This window comes from Cylas formicarius, unplaced genomic scaffold (genome assembly GCF_029955315.1).
Source record: "Cylas formicarius isolate icCylForm1 unplaced genomic scaffold, icCylForm1.1 PGA_scaffold_1__22_contigs__length_36826433, whole genome shotgun sequence".
NCBI classification, from domain to species: Eukaryota; Metazoa; Arthropoda; class Insecta; order Coleoptera; family Brentidae; genus Cylas; species Cylas formicarius.
The window spans coordinates 2,198,939-2,214,620 of NW_026844264.1; the positions used below are offsets into that span (position 1 = coordinate 2,198,939).

Here is a 15,682-nt window from a genome sequence, read left to right on the forward strand (position 1 = left end):
TACGGAGTGGTTCGCAGGTCATGGTACCTCAGACGATTACGGCGAATGGTACATTGGATTGTTATTTACTTGGTTAGTTCCATAACCGGCGATGCTCTATCGATCTAAAATACTTTTAACGCGGCGACGTTGCGGCTTCTCCAAACAGTAGTACCAAGATTAAAATCTTAAATGCGATACCATATATATTATTGCATTTTCTGATCCGCTAATACTTTATGATTATTTTTGAATAATACGTTACTATACTTATTTTTAGTGATTTTCAAGAAAATAATCATTTTTTTTATTTTCCCGACCACAGCAATTATTACAACTCTAGGGCCAGTACAAAGTTAAAATTTTGGACATAGCGAAGTATTGAACAGAATTTCTTAATGTCGAGATTAGTTCGCAAATTCTATAAGCAAATTAAACTCAGTTTTGAATGTTGTTAAATGTCAAATTTTCCCTTGTTTATGTGTAGTAAATAAGGATTCGTTTCATTAAATTTTCTGCATGTTCTGGCTATAATGTGGTTGCATTGTCAATGCATAATAAACAAATTTTATAAAACAGCATTATAATACTGGTTTCCTTCCATTTTGAACCGATTTCGTCGACAAAATTTGCACCACAAACAATGAGTAAATCTTTATTGAACTGTGAACTGGGAGAAGAATTATTTAACACAAGATGGATATTTGATGACCACCTAAAAGAATTATGTTAAAGTAATCCAGTTTACCAGATATAAGGACGATACATATTCGAAAGGGAATTTAATTTTCTCTCATAGTCAAATAATTAGTTTGGACAAACCCTGCATAATATATAACTAATATCAATATTAAGAAACAATGTACAGTACCTCCCTAAACTCCGTCAAAAATTTTAACTTTCTACTGCTCCAGTGTCGTAGTAGCAAAAATGTAATTGAAGCTGTAGTCGAAAAATGAAGAAAATAATAAAAAATAATTAATTTCTTGAAAACCACTAAAGATAGGTATAGGAACGTATTATGCAAGCGGATCTGAAAACGCATGGTGTAATGGTGTCGCATTTAAAATTTCAATGTTGATGCTACTTTTTCAAAGCAGGAACGCCGCAGCGTTACAAATATTTTAGAACCATAGAGCATCGGAATATATAAGAAACAAATTGTTAAATTCCCATCTTTAAAATGTTATACAGAGTATTTTAATTTAATAAAATTTATTAAAATAAAAAGTTTCCTTTAGCTATGGTATTTGTTAGAGTTTCCGATATTGTTGTATTTCTTTAGTCTTTTTCCAGGAAAGCAATAGTCAGTATATTGCATTGTAGAATGAGTAATAAAAACAGAGAAAGTCATGCAATTCCGCAATCACTACGTACAGGTATGGAAGGTTTTATGCGTACTCATAACCGCAATCAGATAAAATGTGTTACATTTAAAAATCCAAAGCAGATGATGATAAAGATTGCGGCAAAAGTGCATGGGTCACCTTATATATAAAAGGAGCCCATATAACAACCTTCTGATATACGCATAATTTTGCTTTGCGAACCCACAAACCTCGGTCTTCTTTGACAGCACCGCCGTTATTGTTGGAGAGAACATTGTCCGCCTGCTCGTTATTATCCTTGGTATCGTCCAAATCGCTATCGTTGTCCGACATGCCGTGCTCGACTCGCATATGATGGGAGAAACTTTTCCGGTACTTAAACTTTCTGTCGCAAAACTCGCATTCCATAACCTGAAAAAGGTTCGATTAATACAGTTTGGGCGAGTACGGATCGCGTCGCGTTACCTTTTTGTCGCCTTTAATTTTAGAAAGTTTTGCACTTATCACGCCATGAGTCCGTAAGTGTCTATTTAGGTGACTTTTCTTGGTAAACAGTTTATCGCATAGCTAAAATAATGTCAAATCGTTAAGGCTACGTTCAACCAGAATTTTGAGAAAGCAAAAAACTTGCAAATATAGTAGAAAAACGAATTTCTTTTTAAAGAAGCCGCCTCGCAAACGGAGCTACACCTGAACATTGTCTCGGATGACGCATTCCCATATTAGTGAAAAGTCGTGGTTAAAATTGTTTGATTGCTTATAGATTTCTATTAGTCAAGAATTACATGCAAGAATTTTAGTTTCATCGAATAAAATTTGATGTCCGCTTTCGAGACCTTAATTCGGCAAGTGATGAGTTAATTTGTGGTCTTAAGGCTCTTTCATGATCTTTGAGCCTAGTTGATATTTTTCATCATGTTTGCTCGCATTTTACTCAGTACCTGCTTATATATTAATTGCGGGGGACGGAGCTACATGAATGGCATAAACACCGTCTCGGATGATTCTCATAATGGTGACAGGTAAAGATTGTTAGGTTGCTTACAGATTTCTATAGACTCTCGGATTTTTCGGTGGTAGAAGAATTGATTACATTTTAGTTTTATCCAATCACAATTTATGTCCGGTTTCGTGATTGTTTTCGGCAATTGCTAATCAGTTTATTTGTCTTAATCTTAAGGCTCTTTCATGTTCTTTGAGCCTAGTTGATATTTTTCGTCCTATTTATCAAACGGTGTCTTTGGCGGATCTAAGATATTGAAAGATTTTTGGTCTAGAAAAAAGTCTGGTTTTAACGTTAAGAACTGTTGAAATGTGGTTAGTGATGTTTTGAATGTAGGAAAGGACCACAGTTGCAATTGCGGGGTTGCTTTCGGATTCATTTTCTTTGGAAGCGCTTAATATATGTAATGTGGAAATTATTAGAGAGAAGAACAAATGTAAAGTGTTTTAATTCTAGGTTTATTGAATCGTTTTGAGACAGTTTTACGGCTCTGAAAACAAGAGAGTTGATAATCAATAATTTTTGGGCCGGATGATGATGTGACAATGCATTAAGGTATTATTAATAAGAATGTCCCAGAATGGGAGATAATTATTAGTTTCCAATTTAATGGTAAAAGGTATGTAGAGTTTAAATGGTTAAGAAAATTTTTTCGTCCTGTTTCTTCAATGTATTCTTTGCCGCATATGCATGGAATGTATGTCTCAAACTGATCGAAGATGTTGACAGAGATTTTTCGACAAGTGGTAAATCTGGTTTAAATTTTACATTTCTTACTATTTACAAATCTTCTGAATTTCTCCTTCGTCGGATGTTGATGAATCGGACTTGCTGACCGCAGGTGCATGGGATGTTGATGAATCGGACTTGCTGACCGCAGGTGCATGGAATGCTGTAAACTCCTGGTACTTCAAATGGAGTTTCTTATTTGATGAATCGAAGATGTTCAGAGATTTTTGGACAAGCATTATCTCTTTTTGACGTTATACTTCATAAGAATTTTTGATATGTGATCAGTGATGTTTTGAATGTAAACAAGAACAACAGTGGCTAGTCTGGGGTTGCTATGATGGAACGCTTAATATCTCTAATGTAGAAATTATTGGAGAAGAGAGCAGACGTAATGTGTAATAATTCTAGGTTCAGTGACTTGGATTGAGATAGTTTAACGGCTCTGTAAACACGAGAGTTGATAACCGATGATTTTTGGGCCGAATGGTGATATGACCATGCATTAAGGTATCATTATGGTAAGGTACGTTTTTTGTAAACAGAATGACCCAATGTTAGGTCTGAATTTCTGTTGATATATATATATATATATATATATATATATATATATATATATATATATATATATATATATATATATATATATATATATATATATATATATATATATATATATATATATATATATATATATATATATATATATATATATATATATATATATATATATATATATATATATATATATATATATATATATATATATATCTAAGACTGAGAAATTATTATTAATTTCTAATTTAGTTAAGATAGCTAAGAAAATCTCGAAGTGATTCTTGACCATGAGACCAAATAACAATGTAGCGTTCCCATAATTTTGATGGAAAGTGACGAGGATTTTCTTCTCAAAGGCTTCCATAAATATATTCGCGATGACTGGTGATAATGGAGAACCCATTCCAACGTTGTTCAAAAATTTGACCCTTATAAGAAAAATATGTTCCAGACAAGCATTTTTCCATTAAGATGAGAATATCCTGTGGAACTAACGTAATGGTTTTTCATTGTTCAATCAGTCATCCGAGACAATGTTCATGCCTCTCCTTTAGCTCCGGCCCCCTCAAACAATATATAAGCAGGTACAGAGTAGAATGCGACCAGTTTCAGTTAAGCTCTGAAGAAACCAACTACTTTTTTTTATCTAACCGTGACTGACAATCGTCATTTCAGGTAAATAATTTCGTTTACAGCACAACACGTTTTATGAGCAACTTTTTCAGTTTAATATTTATTTAGTATAACTGACGTAAACTGGTTCTCTGGGATAAAATGCCTCAATGCCTCAATGGCTACTCAACTGACTTTAAGCAACGGGCCTATAAATGCCTATAAATCCTGTGTTTAACAGGTTAATATTAGCAAAATTTTCTTTAACAATTATAGTGAACTTAAACCGGAATACAGGAAAACTTCGAAACAACCTTCTGCAACATAAATTTTAGCACAGAGATGCAAGATTGTTTGCAGACGAACATCGGAAATGAATACTATGAGATATGTCATCCAGATGGTAAAAGCTAGATCCTAAATGTGTTTGTCCAACGTTTAAGCATGGATGTGTATTATTATGGTATAAAGATACTTCTCTAGATTTGGACCAATTCATCCGATTAAGCGAATAATGGTTAGAATTAGAGGAGGTCATGCTACCTTACTCAGGGTGGGAAATGCCTCTCAGGTTCGCTTTTCAACATAAAAGCAACTCAAAACGTTCAGCTAAGGTTCTCAAATAAGGTGGGAATGCTAAACAGAGTATTTTTGAAATCCATTTTGCACAACTTTTTCCTTTGTGTAAGAAAAAAATGTAAAAGTCAACCCACAAAAAGTTATTGTGTTCCAGTCACTTATGTCCTTCAAAAGTTACGACAATCTCTAAAATTTGAAATATATAATTTTATAATCATATTCATCATGTCAAAATTACTAAAACGTTAAAATGTTAGAACTTTGTCTCAACCTGTTTTGGAAATATTAAGAAAAACATTTTTATGATCTATTCCCTTTAGAGCAGAGTGGTTCCGTTTTATGAATGAGTAGAAAAATGTGGAAAAGGAATTTCAAAAATTTGTGAAAGTTATACCTATACCTATTGTAAGTTAAAAATAAATATCTATCAAGAAAAAGTTAATTATTTTACATCACTACTTTTATTGTAGCTGTCAAACAAGAGAAAAAAGCATTATTCTGGTAATTTTGGATTACCACTTTTCACCTATCCATTAAGATAACGTGGTGGGTTGATTCAATGTGTTTTTTTAAATAAACAGATATAATTCCTAAACGACTTAAGGGATTTTAAGAAAACTTGGATCTCATAGGAAAAGAATTTTTGTGATATGTCTATATCTAGTTTGTAGACATGCCCCTAGATCACGCTTTTCGATTCAATAACAGAAAATTGCAAAATTCTCAACAAAATTAGAATATCAAAAAAAAAATACATTTTTTATATTTTAAAAAGGCGCTATTATACCCTTTATATGGTTTTTCCAGAGTATAAATAATAAAATTCGATAAATTTTATTTTTGAAATTATAAAAGTATTCTTGGGTCAAAAAAATAAAAAAAAAGACGTGTCGTGCCTAATAGTCAACATGCAACACTAACTAATTTTCATTTTCTCTTATTTTTGAATTTTATTCTTATATGACCATTTTACGGTAAAAAAAGTTCTATAGGAAGTTCCTCTACTTATCTAATGGCAAGTAGTCTCTAAAATAAGTAACTAACTGAATTTCTAAGCTGTCATTATAATAGCAGAAATAATTATAATCGTAATTAATAATTATAATCAATGAAAAAGTAAGAAAAAAATGTAGCCTAGAGAGAAGCATCCCAATTTCAAATAGTTATATGAAACAGTTTCAAAGTTACGGTATTCCTTTAACCGGGTACCCAGTCTAAGAAACAGTTCAAAAAGGTCTCAGAAACAAAATTTCAAAATGGCCTCGTATCTTTAATAGTTTGGTATCATCATTCTAAGTCACAGAGGCTTTAGGAGTGGGAGAGCATATTTCAGTCTGAATTTACATTCTTTGGTGTCCAGGATAGACTTTTGTTTCCTTCAATGCCACCATCACTTTTTAAACTTTTCCAGAATTAGTAGGCAGTCAGAAGCATTTTCAATGACCCTTCCGCAGTGTTTTCAATCTTAACTGTACTCTTTCTGTATTCTGTGATTCATGTCAAAAAATCAAAAAAATCTAAATATTCCTAAACCTGTTAATATATGTTTATAATGACACTCAGGATAATACATAATGTGATAATAAAAATATAAAATTACTGGAAATATTTGCTTAAACTCATAATAGACTGCCTGAAATACTCTAAGATATTGTGACTTGTAACCTTGAATCAAAGATAGAAAATTATAATCTTCATTACCTGTTTATAAACATTTTTACCAGGGCTAGCTGTGAGCAGCATTCTAATTGGATATCTCAAATTAATAATGAAAAAAAAAACAAAAAGACTACCTTACAGTTTGCTAGATCTGATCCATTGTGCTTCCTCATATGTATCCTTAAACCAGTATAAGAATTCATAACCTTATTACACTCTTTGCACTCAAACGAAACTGCATCATTAGCTTTAGACATATTATTGCCTTCTGCCTTGTTTTCCAATTCATTGTAATCTTCATTATCAAATTCAAAATTGCCATCATCATCTTCACCGTCACTAAATGGAAACTGATTTAAAGGTACATCCATGCTATCTCCATCTGCATCTCCTTGTGACTTCTCATCCTTATCATCTGGTACATCAGACGCATTCTCTCCCGTGCTGGTATGATTTGTTCCAAAGTTCTCGATATCTGCATTCTGTTCCTCTTTAATTTCCACTTTGACACTTGATTTGTGCTTTTCACTATATTTTGAACAACTTTGGCCTTCTACATACTCTAAATGGGATTGCTTGTGTTTAAATAACTCACCAGTAATAGCAAATTTCTCAGAACAAAAAGGGCATTGATGTTTTAATCCTTCTTTGTCATGTTTTTTCATGTGTCTCACCAGATGATTTGTTCGAGAATATTTTAATGGGCAGATTGGGCAATATCTAAGAAAAAAAAAAAACGAAAATTACAAAACTCATGTGACAATTAATCTTTTACCTCATGCCATCACCAGCATGGTGTCTTAAATGGGTTTCTAATGCTTTTTTGGATTGCATGACTCGTAAACAATATTTACACTGAAGTGACATTTCAGATTTTAGTGGTCGTCCTCTTTTTCTCCTAAGCAAAGGTACATCGTCCTCATCATCATTGTAGACTGCTTGCTGAACAATTATATCTATTTTTTGATGATGTTCGTTTTTTTGTGTTACTTCTCTTAATGCTGTGTCTGATTTCTCACACTGCTGCTTAAACTCAAAAGCAGAACTGAGTTTATTTTGACATATATTACATAGTAAATTAGGCAACCCATCCCCAGAAACAATCTACAAGAAAATGAAATGAATTAATAAATACTTAAATAAATGAAAAGTGCAAATTGAAATTAAGGATTTACCACTAAAGATGTGCAAGCCATAAGCATATCAGAGAGAAGCATGGTTTCTCCTCCGTTTTTTTCAAATATATTATTCATTTCCTCGCGCTCGCACATACAAGACCGACATATTTTATCTAGCATTGACTGAATATCCTCTGGAATCATTATTTCTTTATAAAATGTCTAACAGCACAACAAATATACATCCAGCAGCCTCAGTTTTTCATGGAAACATCCACAGATGATTAATTGGCCGTTATGGATAAAGTTCAACGAATCCATAGATCAGCAACACTTATTTTTATCACTGAAAGAGTGCTTGCCCTACCAAAATTAAACCACCGTATAAAACGTCTTCTTTTTCTTTTATTGAGCGTGGACACTTGTTCATCGCCGACATCCTTCTAGAGTAGCCATAGAAAACCTATTTTTTTTTTAAATATATATGGGAGATAGGAAACTTAAGGGGCGAATCCTTTTTTAAAATAAAGTATGGTGCTTTATATAAACGTTCGTTCAAAAGTTTTATTATTAAATTAAATATTATTATTTTAGAAACACACTTTCTGCATTTTTTTTTAACATCGGTGGAGGGTATTCAAGTTCAAGATCTAACCGTGGTTTATTGTATTATCAAGGGCAAGTCAGTTAGACCACCACAGAATTTGTAGTATTTTGTGGGTCATTTAAGTTTTGTTTTTGTTTTAAGTTGTAATGGCTATTCCCAAATCATTTGAAACGTGCAATGATTATATACAGGAAATGTTATTATTTTTAGAAAAATATCAATGGCTTTACAACTACCGTAACACCCATATTTTGGTCGAAAAACAGTTTTCCATCATTGCAATTCCTTGGAAAGATTATATTTTAAATCTATCACAGGAGGATTTACAAAATATCTTTATGGGAAAATTTGATCATAAAGTCCCATCTTCTTTAATACATTTTTTGAAATCCTTAGAAGCATTTGAACCAGAATTAAAACTATCAACTGTAAAGCTTGATTTTGTGTGTCCACATAATTCTGGATTAAGCAAAAAGAAAATTCATGAAATTCAATCCCTGGCTCCTTTGATTGAACAGACTTGTCAAGCATATCAATGTGACTTAATTGTTGACATAGGTAGCGGTCTAGGATATCTTTCTCACTTCCTTTATAGCAAATATAATTATAAAGTGTTGGGTCTTGAAGCTTCTGAGGAGTTCCTACATGCAGCCTATAGACATCAGGAAAAATACCATCCAGCATCGAGAGGTTGTGTCAAATTTTGCAGAATCTATATCAAAGATGATTCCTGTGAAGATGTAGAAAGACTGATAGAAGAGCATTTCAATAAGGCAGAAAATATTTGTATAACAGGTTTACATGCATGTGCTGACTTAAGTATAGACATTTTACATTTATTTGCTAAAATGAAATCAGCAAAAGCATTAGTGGTTATGCCATGTTGTTATCATCGTATACAGTGCAAGGTAGAATCTAACAGATGTGAATATTTCAAAAATTTTCCATCAAGCCTAGTCTTTAAGGAGGAATTTCATAAACATGAATTTTATAGATTCATAAGAAGACCTTTTCTCCGATTAGCTTGCCAAAGGCGAAATTTTAATATTTTCAACTTATCCGAAGAAGAAAGTAATTGTCAGGCTAGATCCTGGATGTTTAGAGCTATATTTCAGGCAGTTGTGGAAGAAGAAAAATATTGCATCAGGGTTAAGAGTAGCTTAGAAAAATTAAAATCTGTTTCCAATGACGACGATGCGTTCCTTGAATATGTATGTACTTTACAAAATAAATTTGTGTTCGAACAAGCTGGTTCCATTTGTAATGCAGAGGTTTTTACGGAAAAAATGTGGAAAAAATATTTGGAAAATCAAAATAATTTGATTTTATTTAAATTCCTAATGGCATTTCAGGCCAGAATTCAGAATATGTGTGAAAATTTTGTTTTGATGGATAGAGTTCAATTGTTAAAGCAAAATGGATTAACTTGCGATATAAGAAAAGTGACAGATGATTTTGTGTCACCAAGATGTTTTGCGTTAGTATGTGTTAGGTAATTTCATCTGCTTGTAAAATTGTATCAAAATTGTACAATAGCAAACAATCTCATTGATTCAACTATATATGATCCGCTCCGAGAAATAGTGTGGTAAGCAGGGTTTATTTTTAGTTTAGTTTAGCTTTAGTTATTAGCCTGTTTTACTTGCCTATATAGTGGTTTATGATTTTTTCGATACTTATTTCAGGAGACTTATATAAATCTTAAATGCTCTGTAAGAGGTTGCATTTTCAAAAAAAAAAAATTGGTTAAATATTGAAATAATATATCAAAATTGTTCTTTTTATTCATCCTTCTGAAAGTTTTCCTGTTGATTATTTCATGTTGTTATGTTATGTCCAAGTTGTCTGTATTACAATAATTATAATATTTAAATTAAAAATAAATCAACTTTTATAGTTATTAGGCTGTTTGAAGATACATATAATAATAATGTCACAGCAGAATTTCTGCCGATAGACTGCTATACTTTTTATACTACTGTTGTAAGTGATACTATGTCCATGAAAATTTTGGAGCGCTGACAACTGATGTAGCTAAACACAGTGCCCAGTATAATATTACTATTGCTGTTACGTTGTTAAATAAAACAATACCACTAAAAACTGACCATTTTTTCGAGGACAAAAAACAGTATCTCGCTAACATATTGTTCTGTTGTACTGTTCACTTCTCCAAATTGCATTATTGGCGAAATGTCAGCGATTTGTTAACAATCAATGCAGGATTTGAAAATGCATGCATTTTATGAAATCAGAAAGTGTAATTATATTTTAAGAATCGATTTTTTTGACCGATGAGACTAGATTTTGTATTTTTCTTGTGACACCTGTAATCAACAGTAGAAAAACACATTTTTCCACTTAACATTTTCAGTTACTTTTCTACATTTAAATGGTTATCCGTAAGCCCAGAAGCGAATTAAGGCTGTGAATATTCTGGAATATTTCATAAAAGCTATAAACGCAGCAAAAATGTATTATTCTTTAATGTATACTTAATGAAGCAGTGATCCAAGCTTCAGCTCAGAGCTAATTAATTTCTTATAAAAGAAATTGATTAAAAACAGTTAAAGGTTGCTATTAATAACCGCTACAATGGATTATTCTGCGCCCATCCTGCCCATATGCGAATGCCGCCAGAAACGTTTGATTACACATATTTAATTGTTTATCCCACATCTCCGAACCAATAGAGACAAAAAGTTGTGCAATTATCATGTTAAACTGCGAAAAAGGATTAAAGATACCATTAAAGTAAGTAAAAACAAATATTTGTTTTATTATTACATTTTGCAAAAAAAAACAAATTAAAAAAATAATGCAAGTTTATTTATAATAGATTAAATTTTTTTCTCTCAAATAACAATTAGGAATTCTACCAGACCAGGTAGTGACAAACGCAAAAAAACATTGTCACTACTAATGTTCTGTGACAATCTTCATACCCAAGAATCGTAAACCTAATAGGATTGCTCAATCCCATAAGATATACGTTCGCCAAAATTTCGATCGCACATGGTCGCTTGTGACGTAAGCGAAGTCCTCTAACGGTTTTTGTGTATTCTGTCAATGTATTTGAAGGCTTATTAAACCGTATTCTTTGAACAATTAAAATAATTTAAACTAGTGAGTAGTAGTAGTTGTATTTCTGTAAAAAAAACTTGGACAAAACAGTGTTTTTAGTTATGCCTGGAACGAGATGTGCCATGTAGTTCTCATAGCTTTCCCAAAGGGAAAGATCTAGTATACCGAACTATTCGGAAGGAGTGGATAGTTCAATGTAGAAGAGAGGAGAAACTTAATCCAGATAAAAGCTATGTCTGCTCAGTTCATTTTACTGAAAATGATTACGAAAGAGACTTACAAAATGAGTTATTAGGTTTTTTTTTTGTCTTGAGTAACACATTAAAATCACCACAAAATTTAAATTTTAGGTTTACCTTTAAAAGATTCTAAAAAAAACTGCTGTTCCCACCCTATTATTATTTAACCCGAAACACCAACAGAAGGAGGATTATCTAGGTCAAAAAGACTTCATTCCAAAAATACCATAAAATTAGCTCAGCAGGTATTGTCTGAGCTTTTAGCAACAATTTCAAATGCCACAAGTGAAGTTCTAGAGAAAAATCCATCTCCAGAACCCATCTTCGAACCCCAAATAAAAAAAAAATTAGAAAGTATGGTAAAATATGTAGTAATATGTATTTTTTATATTATGTACATATATATAAATACATATTATTTACCTACCACCTATAAATAGTTGTTATGTATGCCTAATATATTTTTTGTTTTTTAATATGTTCTTTAATATATATAAAATAGGGATTTCTAGTTTATAAGTATTTGTTGATTTTTGTATATTTAAAATGGTAGAATGCCGTAAAACACAAAGCTTTACAAGTAAATCGTTTTGTTCGCTAGTTTTATGTCTTTCTGTGTAACAATATTTAATTAATATATGTATTTCAAGATAATACATATAAGCCAAACTTGATTGCAATAGTACTATTTTTACCCTACCTGAGACCCTAGCCTACGCTACTTCCCAATTATTATTAAATAAGTACTAAAACGATTTAATGTTGACATTAAATGAAAATAACCAGTGATTATCCAAACAAAATGCTATATTAGTTACTCAAAATACTCGAAAGGACTTCACCTACGTCACAGCCAGCGAGAGTTTTCGCATTGCACTTGCGGACAGATTCGGCGGATTAGGCAATCCTATTAGGTTTACGATTCTTGCTTCGTACCAATAAACTGTCAGCAGAATTTTCACTAATCCAAAATTGAAGCTGTTGTAGACCTTGGTCAAATTGCAGCTTCTGTCACGTAATAAGAAAATTCTTGTCGCCGCTCAGTCTGTAATTGCCACACTCAATTTCAGTCTATGATCAGTGGTAATATAATATAAATAATAAAATTATGGGAACTATTTATTGTTCATTGATTTGAATTAAAAAGAATTTGGTTAGTTATTACAATTAAGCTGGAGTTCTGATAACGAGTAGGATTTCAATCAAAACTTTTTAGTGAAATGGATTTTCTCAATATGGACCATTTTAAAAGATCGCGACTCCTACACTTGTGTCTGGCGATTACATTTTTTGCGTCTGGAATTATCGTGAATATAATCCAAGCAATATTCTATTTTACTTTAAGGCCCTGGAACAAACACCTCTACCGAAAAATTAATTATTTTTTATGTTATACTATTTATGCACAAGTGGTTTTTGTAGCTGAATGGTGGGCGTCTACTAAGTTGCTATTATATATTGATAAAAATGATTGGGAAAAATATTATGGTAAAGAACACGGATATTGTATAATGAACCATTCATACGAAATAGACTGGTTGATGGGATGGATGGCTTGTGAAAAAATGAAAGTGCTTGGAAATTGCAAAGCTTATGCAAAAAAATCTATCCAATATCTTCCTGTTCTTGGTTGGGGCTGGAAATTTGCAGAGTTTGTTTTTTTGGAGAGGTCCTTTGAAAAGGATAAACTTGTTATAAGTAAGCAAATCACCGAACTGGCTGATCATCCCGATCCTATGTGGCTATTGCTTTTCCCTGAAGGAACAAGGTTTACTGAGAAGAAACATATAGTTTCATTGGAGTTTGCTAAGAAAAATAATTTGCCTGAACTGAAACACCATTTACTTCCAAGAACTAAAGGGTTTGTTGGTAGTTTGCCTTCAATGAGAAATAAAATTCCTGCAATCTATGACACTGTTATAGCATTTAATCCAAATGATTCAGTGGAGCCAACAATTACCAATCTTCTAATGGCAAAGCCAATCACAGCTCACATGTACATTAAAAGAATTCCATTAGAGGAAGTTCCAGAATCAATAAGTGGACAAGAACAATTTTTAATTGATATGTTTCTCAGGAAGGACAGATTAAAAGACAGCTTTTTTAGAACTGGTGATTTTTTCACTGAATCTGGAGTGGACCGTGTAAAACCATGGCCTTCCCAGAGACGTATATGTGTATTACTTAATATGATCTTCTGGCTAGTTTGTATACTTATACCTTCATTCTATTATCTAATGAAGCTCTTATTTTCTGGAAAGTTTCTTTATTTTTCAATTGGATTTAGCTTTATTTTAGTGTTTTATGTTTTATTAAAGAAGGCAATTTCTATGACAGACATAAAGTCATCTTCATCTTCTTATGGGATTGATGGGCATCCAAGCAAAAAATTAAATTAAAATTAATGTAGGGAGTTACATAAATGAAAATTTATGGTTTGTAATTTTAGTCCTCTTATAACTGTAAATAATGAAGTTTGAATGAAATGAAGTATTAGAAGTTAAAAGTTTACTTTTTATTCACGTGATTACGTAAAGAATATTTTGCTGTGGTAAAGTTACAAAATTTATGTATAGATGCGTGAGTGCATTAATCTAGAATCACTTTTCATTTGAGGAAGTTATAATCTTAGCTTCATATTATTTACGCAATCTGGACTGCTAAACTTTTGCATAGGTTTGGAAAATAGAATGTGACTATAATTTGTCTTAATAAATCTTGTAAAGTTGTAATAGTGTAACGAATATTTTCATTATAGTATTAACAAAAAATTTAGGGTGTAATTACTGGGTTATTATTCCAAAAAAATTAATTTCATTGATAAATCATATTACATACATATGGTTCATAATGGAAAATATTTTGTTAATACTAATGCAATTAAAAATAGTAGATTTTAGGTTTTAGAAAAATCTATGTGAGTTTTAAATTTTTCATTGTAATGGGGTTTTAGGAAAAGCTATAATTAATTTCAGTGTTCAGGTGTTTCATCTTTTGTTTTTTTTTGCAACCGCTTTTAAAGTTAAGCTTTTGGTATTTAATAAATGTTAAAAGATTTGTATTTTTAGGGGAATATTGAACAAAATAAAAAAAGAAAGGCAACTGGAAATCCTTTAATTCCATTAACACCATTCTAACAACAAATCATTTTGTCCCTCTTAACGTACTGGATACCACTTCTCTAACACATTTTTATACTGTTTTCTTTCAAATGCTGGAAAATCTTCTGGATGCAACTGCACATAATGGCGAAGAACTGCATCTCGATCAGCATAGTATTTTTCCCGATAATTTTCAGAAATAAAGCCAATGCCTACACCAGCTGCTGTACTTAGAATATGTTTGTGGATACTACTAAATAGAGGTCGTTTAGTTGCAAAATTAGCGAGGATTACAGTTAGAAATCCTGCTGTTCCACATATAAAGGGACCCCAATACTTATTCAATAAGCCTGGCTCAACGTTATGACTATTTTCTAATAATTCCAGTGGCGTTCTTGCTACTCTGGGCGCACCATCCATTTTCTATCTTTATTAAAGCAGTTATTGAAAAATTATATAATAAATTCCTAACCCCTTACAAAAAAATCTCTGATTTGATTATACCATAGCACAGATGGAAAAGTAACTTATCTAGTCTATGGATCACATTAAACTTACCAAATTTCCATACAGGGCTCTCCGCTCCTATTATATCTACAGCAAAAGTTAAAATGGGCAAAATTTTAGAGGAAATTTAATGCATTTGATAACAGGTTTAAAATTTAAAATCGGTCAATTGGTTTCGAAAATATCTTCGAAAAACCGAAAACGGGGGATTTCGCTTTTCGCCAGTATATCCAAATCAGTTAAATTGATAGCTGTCAAAATGTGACATTGTTCAGACACTTTTCTAAGACGAGTACGATTACCCGTATGGCATGTCTCAATAGTCTTTTTTATCTCGCAACCTGCCTTAATTTCTTTTTCTTATAGTCGCCATTGAATTTTTGGATGTTCGGAACAGCGCAAAGATTCCAGTTTGGAGATGTCTCAAGTGTACAAAAGATTTTGTCACACTTTGAAAAATTAGGTCCACTTTGGGCTGATATGATTTAATTAATTAATAATACAATAAAATTTTTCCATTAATTAGATGATCATGGACGGTTCAATAACTTTTGTCCTTAAAATTTAACGTATTTGACA

The 15,682-nt window shown here is 31.9% G+C and overlaps 3 protein-coding genes across 5 annotated transcripts in view; 2 read left to right on the forward strand and 1 right to left on the reverse strand.

Moving 5' to 3' along the window:
* Positions 1–7,839, reverse strand: part of LOC132697418 (zinc finger protein 888-like) — a 46,514-nt gene extending 38,675 nt beyond the window's left edge. For all 3 annotated transcript variants that reach the window (XR_009618148.1, XM_060662915.1, XM_060662914.1), the window contains exons 1-5: positions 7,623–7,839; positions 7,223–7,551; positions 6,582–7,167; positions 1,773–1,874; positions 1,538–1,718 (exon numbers count right to left, since the gene is read on the reverse strand). Coding sequence is in view for 2 of the 3 variants with exons in the window: in XM_060662915.1 (XP_060518898.1) it covers positions 1,538–1,718; positions 1,773–1,874; positions 6,582–7,167; positions 7,223–7,551; positions 7,623–7,769 (1,345 nt within the window). In the remaining variant the exon portion in view is untranslated. The remainder of the gene's footprint in view (positions 1–1,537; positions 1,719–1,772; positions 1,875–6,581; positions 7,168–7,222; positions 7,552–7,622) is intronic.
* A 431-nt stretch (positions 7,840–8,270) lies between these two features.
* On the forward strand, positions 8,271–10,263 carry LOC132696586 (probable methyltransferase-like protein 25). Its single transcript, XM_060661495.1, has one exon. The coding sequence runs from the start codon at positions 8,319–8,321 to the stop codon at positions 9,666–9,668; it is 1,350 nt and encodes a 449-aa protein (XP_060517478.1). The 5' UTR covers positions 8,271–8,318; the 3' UTR covers positions 9,669–10,263.
* Positions 10,264–12,481: 2,218 nt separating this feature from the next.
* LOC132697189 (1-acyl-sn-glycerol-3-phosphate acyltransferase delta-like) lies at positions 12,482–14,597 on the forward strand. The gene is made up of 2 exons (XM_060662494.1): positions 12,482–12,648; positions 12,712–14,597. The coding sequence occupies exon 2, from the start codon at positions 12,716–12,718 to the stop codon at positions 13,892–13,894; it is 1,179 nt and encodes a 392-aa protein (XP_060518477.1). The 5' UTR covers positions 12,482–12,648; positions 12,712–12,715; the 3' UTR covers positions 13,895–14,597.
* Positions 14,598–15,682: the final 1,085 nt, after the last annotated feature.